The sequence below is a fragment of the Neopelma chrysocephalum genome, unplaced genomic scaffold (assembly GCF_003984885.1).
Source record: "Neopelma chrysocephalum unplaced genomic scaffold, ASM398488v2 Primary Assembly neopelma1_80b, whole genome shotgun sequence".
NCBI lineage: Eukaryota > Metazoa > Chordata > Aves > Passeriformes > Pipridae > Neopelma > Neopelma chrysocephalum.
In genome coordinates, this window is record NW_020897742.1 from 9,358,794 (window position 1) to 9,367,155 (window position 8,362).

The 8,362-nt window shown below is 44.6% G+C and overlaps 1 protein-coding gene across 2 annotated transcripts; it reads left to right on the forward strand.

The window, feature by feature from the left end:
• The first annotated feature begins 2,325 nt into the window (after nt 1–2,325).
• On the forward strand, nt 2,326–7,724 carry ADI1 (acireductone dioxygenase 1). 2 transcript variants are annotated; one of them, XM_027690386.1, is made up of 4 exons: nt 2,326–2,507; nt 2,757–2,876; nt 4,410–4,632; nt 6,290–6,399. In XM_027690386.1, exons 1-3 carry the CDS (start codon nt 2,388–2,390, stop codon nt 4,611–4,613), a joined length of 444 nt encoding a protein of 147 aa, XP_027546187.1. In that variant the 5' UTR covers nt 2,326–2,387; the 3' UTR covers nt 4,614–4,632; nt 6,290–6,399. The 2 variants fall into 2 exon arrangements, with proteins under 2 accessions (XP_027546187.1, XP_027546185.1); XM_027690384.1 differs by having other exon boundaries at nt 2,336–2,507; nt 4,410–4,589; nt 6,290–7,724.
• The last annotated feature ends 638 nt before the right edge of the window (nt 7,725–8,362 follow it).

The following is an 8,362-nucleotide window of genomic DNA, read 5'->3' on the forward strand; positions in this document are numbered from 1 at the left end:
ATTTGTTAATTGCTATACAGAATGGTTAGAGCTGCAGAAGCTTGTTACTTAGTAAAGATAATGCAAGAGAACCATTGAGGCAAAGTATGAGGTCTTATGTGTTCAGTCACACAGCTTGTGGTAGAAGGCAGAAACTGGCTAGCTAGTAGTTAGGAGATCAGTGAGGATTTTTACTTTTTTTCTCTCATCCAAACCTGCACAGTAAAGCTCATCTAGGGGTAAGGAGGTCACTGATTAGATTTTCCCTTCTGCTTCTTTCGTGTGTATGCACACAATCACGTGTTCATTTACTTGAAAAGTTTGGCTTGAAGGAAAATACCCTGTTACCCCATACTAGATCTCAAGGCAGAACAATGTGACAAGCAGTGTACTGAAGGGGTGGGATCTAATAACCTGCCTGTCATACATCTTTAGCTAAACATGTACATCCTGTGTGCTTTATGGAAATCTATTTTTTTGAGGGAGAAGCTTTGGAAAAAATGTAGGTAGTGGTTGGTAAGTCATTACAACTGTGTAATACTGAATTCAAGCAACTTGATTACCTGAATCTAATAGGCAGATTCTAATAGAAAATTTAATAGGAAAGAGTTTTATATTAATTTGATGCCAACGTTTATTTTTCTTACTCTGGAAATTCAGGATAGAAGAAAGCCAAGCAGAAAGTTACAAGATTTAGGCTGATTAAAGGATAGAAAGCAAACGGTACTTCTTAACAGGGGCTTGAGGGCCCACAGAGGATGTCGGACGTTCAAGATATTCTTTTCAGGGCACTAGAACTTCAGTAGGGTATTGGCAGCTAGCAGCCATGACATTCAGTGGATTGACACTGAACTGGCTGGATTTGTATGTGCTTCTAAAAATGTTGGGAATACCAGCATTAGATCAGCTTATCTGTAGTGTTACGGGACTTGCAATCAAATTTATTCCAGAATTGCTAGAGTCATAGAATGGTTTGGATTAGAAGAGACCTTAAACATCATATAGTTCCTGCCCCCCTGCCATGGGCAGGGACAACCTCCACTAGACCAGGCTGCTCAGAGCCCCAGCCAACCTGGCCTTGAGCACTACCAGGGATGGAGAATCCACACATTCTCTGGGCAACCTGTTCCAGTGCCTTACCACCCTCACAGTAAAGAATTTCTTCCTAGTGTCTAATCTAAACCTACTCTCAGTTTTGAAGATTGATACTGGGGGTTACCCTCACCCAGGTGCACCACCTTGCACTTGATCTTGTTGAACTTCAGGATATTCCCATGGGCCCAATTCTGGAACTTGTCCAGGTCCCTCTGGATGACCTCCCGTTCTTCAGGTGTGTCAACTGCACCACTCAGCTTGGTGTCATCTGCAAATTTGCTGAAGATGCACTTGATCCCTTTGTGCATGTAATTAATGAAGATATTAAATAACACCAGTCCCAATATGGACCTCTGAGGGACATTACTTGTCACTGATGTCAATCAGGACTCTGAGCCATTGACCACTACTCTGGATGCAACCATCCAACTAATTCCTTATCCATATAACAGTCCACCACTCAAATCCATCTCTCACCAATTTAGAAAGAAGGTTTTGGAGGATCATGTCAAAGGCTTTACAGAATTCAGATAGATGGCATCTGTAGTTTGTACACTGATGTAGTCACCCCCCTATAGGAGGCCACTGGGTTAGTCAGGCAGGACTTGCCTTGGTCAAAGCCATGCTGGCTGTCTCAAATCACTTCCCTGTCCTCCATGTGCCATAGCACATCTTCTAGGAGGACCTGCTTGATAACTTACAGTGCTTAAACATGAATACTATACATTAAAAGGATCTGGTACCTTTAATAAGAATCTGAATAGTAATGGTTAAGACACTTTGTAAGTATAAAACTCGTTTTAGGAAGAAAAATACTAAGGAGGGATTGTTTTTCAGTTGTTTGTCCATCCTTATATCACGTTTTGCTGGCTGTTGGTTTATTTACCATTTTTTCCTTTTTTTCCCCCTAATTAATTTTTTATTTTTCCATGTTGTGGGGTTGCAATACAGGTCTTTGAGTCTTACCAGTAAGTTCAATCAGAACATTGCAGCCAGAGCAGACAAGATGCAAACACGGTCGCCGTTCGGTCGGGGCTGCAACCAGCACGTTACCCCGTGGGGCTGGTGCGGGTGAGAAGCCTCCTCGCTCGGGGAGACCTCTTCTGCCCCTTCCTGAAGCTGTTCACCAAAACGAAAGCTGCACGCTACGCAGTGCACCCTATTCCACGTGTTTTGAGCTGCCAAGGGTGACCTTTAAGGCTCTCCCACAGGCCGCGGGGCGGGCCCGTCCCGCTCCCTGCCCGGCCTTGGAGCCCCGCGGGGCGGGCTCTTCCCTGTCCCGGCGCGGCCCGGCGGAGTGCTCCGCCGGCGGGATGGTGCAGGCCTGGTACATGGATGAGTCCCAGGAGGACCAGCGGGCGCCCCACCGGCAGCAGCCGAACCGCGCCGTCAGCCTGGAGCAGCTGCGCCGCCTCGGCGTCGTGTACCGCCGGGTACGGGCGGGGAGAGCCCGAGGGGATCGGGGCTGGCCCGGCGAGGACCGGGCAGCGAACGCGGCCGCCGGGACGTGTCGCCCGGCGGAGGGGAGGCCCGGGGCTGGGTACCCAGTGTCCCTGGGGCAGCTCCGCCCTAGGGCGACAGGCGATCAGGGGTTCCTGCCAGTGCCCTGAATAGGGTTTTGAGCAATGGCGGACCAATGTTTGTTTTTGTGTCTTTCATGCCCCCCCCCGCCTGGTTTTCAGTTGGATGCTGATAACTATGAGACTGATCCATGCCTGAAAGAGATCCGGAGAGCAGAAAATTATTCTTGGATGGATATAGTGACCATACATAAAGACAAGCTTCCAAATTACGAGGAAAAGGTACGCGGGTGTTCGCTTTCAGTGCGGGTTTTCTCGCTGCGTCTGCTGCTGGAGTGTGCAGCTGACTTCTGACACCGGCACACCCCAGCGGGGCGCTGGGATGACACTTCCAGGGCTAAAACACATCCTGTACCCAAGTCCTTTACGTTAACAAAGCACTTTTGATATTATACAAAGATAGCTTCTGTAGATTGCCTTTTAAGGATCGTTTCCATCACTCATTTGAAAACTAAGATTCCTACTTAGGGGACCCCCCCTCTCCCCAGTGCTGACCTGTCCTCAGAGAGCCTGTCGGGGATGAAGGCAAGTGTTGCCATCTGGGCATAGACTTTGAAGGCTAAAACATCCTAATGGCTTTTTGCATAACATGTCTTTATAAAGTAAATGTCAGCCCTGTGAAATTGGAGGGATACATTCCCTGTACAAGAAGATTTTTTACCTTGGGAAGCTGGTACGTTGACTATTTCATATTCATATTTCATATTCAGCTGAATGCAAAGGGTGCCAACCTCTCAGGTGAGCCTCCTAGTAGTGCTGGCTTGTTGTTCTGACCTGAGGACAGCAACCCAGTGACACTTCAATATTTTTATTAAATTTCCATTTACCAGTTTGTTTTAAGCCCCTTGTGTACTACTGGTTTTTAACTGATGAGAAGGTGAGTCAGGTAGTAACTCAGATTGCTGGGAAGGCATTACCTGACACAAAGATGGGCCGTTATTTACTGGACACAGGGACTTCTGCTCATCTTGCCATGCTGGATCAGTTCTGGCTCAAGGACACCTGTACAAGTGTGGCTAAATATCATGCAGACCTGAGGAGTGGGTGATGGTACCTGGCATTGCACTGCTTTCTGCACTAACCCACTCAGGTTTCTGTTAATTGAACCCTTAAAACATGTTTTGTATTCTGTGTATGTACAAAGAATTCACCAGAGAAAATGAGAATGTTGCTGCTGCTGCCTGCGAGGAGAGTGCCTGGAGATGGGGCTCACTGTGTGTGGGCAGGTGTGACATACTGTTTACATCAGATTGCTGTAGATGGGCCATGTTTGGCAATAACTGCATTTTCACAGACAGCTGTAGTACTCCATGCAGCTAATTCAGCCCTACGCAAGTGTAAAAGAGGGGGGATAGTCTGTAGCTTTGTTTTTGTTTTGCATGTTGGGAATAAAAAGGCACAAAATTACCAAACTGAACAAGTGGAAAGACCAAATCCTGCAGTGAGAAGTTTTACCCATCTCTCTCTGAAACAGGTATCAGCATTACTGTTATTCAGAGAATAGTTATGTGCAGCTAGAGCTGCTGTTTTATGTCAGAAATTCCTGTCTTCCAAAGGAAATGCAGCAGCCTGCTTAGAAGTGTCCTGAGAGTGTCTGTCTGTCTGGCTTGGCCGTGTTAACAATGTTGGTTTCCTCTGTTAGTTAAAATACAGTTACCCTTCGAAAGCCTTTCTCTGCTCTGCTGTGTGTTTCTAGCAGATTTCTTTGCGGTTTTCCTGCATTCAGTAGTTTTAAGAAATACTTGCTATTCCTAGATAAAAACATTTTATGAAGAACATTTACACCTAGACGATGAAATTCGCTACATCTTAGATGGATCTGGCTATTTTGATGTTCGAGACAAGGATGACAAATGGATCCGGATTTCCATGGAGAAAGGAGACATGATAACCCTCCCTGCCGGCATATATCACCGATTTACACTGGATGAGAACGTATGTTGTTGTAGATTACTGTAAATTTTGATGACAAATCCATGTGAATATATATCACATTAATAACTACATGCCCTGAGACTTGCAGTTCATTAGGAAAACATATTAAATATGAAGTAGGAGTGTGGAAAATACTAAATAATTTACAGCATCTGAACCTTTCATCTCCAGGTCACAAATCCAGCTGCTTCTAGTCAGCTGTAACTGCAAGTCATTGCCACGTGACATCTGTAGCATATCTGGCGTGACAGCGGCCAAGCCCTGCAGCTGTCCCTCCCACAATTGCCCCTGCTGTTGGTCGAGGTGGAGATGGTGTAGATGGATCTTTCTGTGTTGCCTTGTTGCGTGTTTTTGAGGGAATAGAAAAGCATATCTGTGTCCAGCAGTGGCACTTTTCATGAGGGTTACATTCACCTTCAGGGAAAGAAGGATTTAAGGATCCAGAGCCACTACTTGCAGCTACTGTGTGCTAAAGTGGATGCTGGCTTCACAGCAGGTGACCTGCTTTGGGAAGGTATTTTTGGCAGTGGGAGCATGAGAGTGGCGCATGTAGTCCTGATATGTGTTTCTGTTCTTGTGGGCTTTTATAAACTTGTCTGTAACCTCAGAATTGTCCCTGCAAAATGGGGAAACGTGTGCTGTCTTCTGCTTGGCAAAATCCCATCTCTGGCGAAGTCTTGAAAATGGTATTATTTTTAATCAGCTGTCCAGATAGCAGTTATCATACATGTAAAAAAAGAGAGATGCTGCTTTTATGAAAAACCTGATTTTTTCCCATCTGCAGCTTGAGATCCACAGTGAATCAGCTACATTTACTATTTTTAGACTTTTTCTTTACATAGACAAAATGTCAGGGGTTATGGTTGAATCCACAAGAAGTGTTACATGTTTGTTCACTCCAGCAGCTTTAGTACAGAAGTGACATCTTCAAAGTAAATTCTTTAAGTGCTTCTAGAGCCTTGCATTTTGCAGCTAAGTTCTTTTGGTATCTAACTTTATTTTTGCCATTGCTGAGCACCTGGATGCAAGATAAGCATTTATCAATTTTACAAAACAGGTAGAGTCTAAATGGGTAGCACTGAGGACAGAAGAGGAGGGTTCCCCATAACTCTATGGTTGGAGCACTTCTTCAGGATATAAAATCCCATTTTCTGCTGCCACAGCTGTACCTTGCACCAGGCATACTTTTGGTTAGCTGGTGGTAGAGACTGTTGCTTTTCCTGTTGGAATCAGGAGAATTTTTCACTTCCTGTAAGCATTAATTTTTGACTCCATTCAGTTTTTATGGGTCTGACTTCAAAGCTTCTGGTATTCCCCAAAAGCACTGTGTATCCGTCTTGGGTATTCTGATTGCTGCTGTTTATCTAAGCAAGTAGGATTTAGATGCTGCATTGCTCAGTATTGTGGATCCTCTGCAAAAGGTTTGCATAAGACAGGATTTTTTTGGTTTCTTTGAAACAGGGAGAAGTACTGTCCCTGCCTGAACTGGAGGCACTGGTCATGACACAATATATCACAGCAGTACATGGGAGCAGGAACAGCAGTGTAGTGGTATAATTTTCTGGAATGTATGAAGCTTTCAGTCCATCATAAAATGGTTTCAAAAATTTCTGCAGAAGTGCAAGCAAAACCTTAACTTCAGAATGAAGATCCCTTGAAAAGGACTCTGAAATTACTTGTCACTTTTTGTTCTTTGACAGAACTATGTGAAGGCAATGAGGCTGTTTGTTGGAGAACCCGTCTGGACAGCGTACAACAGGCCGGCTGATGACTTCCCTGCTCGGAAACAGTATATGAAATTTTTGGCTGATGAAGCACAGTAATGGTGTCTGAGACCTGACAGGTGGAACAGCCTGAAGCCCTGTCAGAATAAATGTGCCTAGTGGCTTTTCACTGATTAAACTTCTATTTACACAGGCAACTGAAATCACAGAATCATAGAAAAATTTAGATTGACGAATTATTTGGAAATCATTTAATCCAATCCTGTGAAGTACTATGCAAGTTTTAAAGCTAGACCAAGTTGCTCAAGACCCTGAGGTTTCCAAACCTGGTCGTGAAGGTTCCACAGCTGTCTGGGTGCCCATTTCAGCACTTAGCTTCTCCAATGGCCAAGCATTTTTTCTTCACGGCCAACTCCCTGGTGGCAGTTTGCAGTTATGGTCTCTTGCCCTTTCATTTAATGCCTGAGAAGAGTCTGGCTCCGTCTTCTCCATGGTCCCTGCTCTAGTGGGAAACTGTAGTTAGGTCTCCTCTAAGCGTTCCCTTCTCCAGGCTGGACAAACCAGTGCCCTTGGCTGGGCTCCCTTCCATTAAGTAAGATGTTCAGTCCATTTTGTCCTAGTTCTGACTGCTGAGGAGTGTCACTTGTCACCACCCGACAGTTAAGCTTGAACCACTGACTGTTTTGAGCCCAGTGGCCTAGAAGTTTTTCACCCACCTTGTAGTTTGTATCCTCAGTCTGGCTACAAGGCTGCTGTGAGACATGCTAGTGGAAGCCTTGCTGGTGTCAAGGTAAATGGCACCTGCTGCCTCCCCTCTGCCACAGAGTCAGTTGAGGGGTCAGGCAAAATGCACCCTTGGTGATTTGGCATTGACTGGTTGCTCCCCATCGTCTGGTATTTCTTGTACCTGGAACAGCTTCCACAATGCCTTATTCTGTAACATTCCTGGGGACTGAAGTGAGGCTGAAAAGCCTGCGATTCCCCAGGTCTTCTAGCCTTTTTGAAGGTGGCAGGATTATTTGCCTTTTTCCTGATCTCTGTGACCTTCCAAAGATGCCAGCAGCCTTGCAGTGACATTAGCTAGTTGCATTTACAGTTGCTCAGGAATCCGTTTTCTAACCTTTTTTTTTCCTTGATATTTCTGGCAGGTAGAATTGGGAGAGGTGGGCTACATTAATATTCATTTTGCTCTGAATCCATGCTAATGAACTATGTAGGATTCTGGTTTTAATTAAAGAAAATAAACCCTGCTTCATTCTTGTCTAAAAATGTTCATAAGACAAATTTGCATAATCGGCATTTTAGTATGCAGCTTCCCAAGTTCTGCCCTGGTACAAAAAGCTGTGGTTTTCTCAGTAAAATGTTGCAATTTGCTCTTTGTGAGTTATTAATAAAATTACTTTGACCTGCATATGTTGGTTTTGTGCGTTTTTTTTTTCTTCCTTTTGCTGATATTGAGGACACAATGAACAACAGTGTTACTGGAATTGTTAATCGGTTTTTATTCTTTGTGCTGACACTGACTTGTTCTGTAACACGGGATAAATCACTGACTGTGTGCCTCAGTTTCTTGAGCTGTGAGGGGGAGAAGAGTAGACTTAGGCACACAGAGCTGATTTTCAGTAAATTCCTTGTGGTTACACAGGACATGTAGCTCCTCAGCAATGGTCATTGAAGTATTTTGGGATGAATTTGCTCTTCTCAATGACAAATTATGTCAGCTGGGAAGATGTGCTGCTTGCTCCAGCTCTTAATGGATGATGAGCTGACTGCAGCCTCTGTGGTGAATTCAGACAGATAAAATACAAGCTCCTGCCTTGCAGTCTCCTGAATAAACTTGACTCTAGAAATAGGTTGATACTTGGGCCTACCTGGATTTTCCCAATGTAGCAGATGATAGATAATTGAACTTTCCCACCGTTCTCCCCTGTGAACGTGTACACAGTCATTCTTCAGTAGGCAAGTGTTTTCCTCACTTTGTAGCAGCATTACTATTAACCATTTCTAGGTGTTTTATTTCTTTAACTGTTTCTGGAAGTGAAGTTGCAA

Bases quoted from the DNA above. Each gene is read 5' to 3' on its own strand.
- ADI1 (XM_027690384.1), top strand. From the start codon at position 2,388: ATGGTGCAGGCCTGGTACATGGATGAGTCCCAGGAGGACCAGCGGGCG. The intron at 2,508-2,756 runs GTACGGGCGGGG...CCTGGTTTTCAG, and splicing joins TCGGCGTCGTGTACCGCCGG to TTGGATGCTGATAACTATGA. The intron at 4,590-6,289 runs GTATGTTGTTGT...GTTCTTTGACAG, and splicing joins GATTTACACTGGATGAGAAC to AACTATGTGAAGGCAATGAG.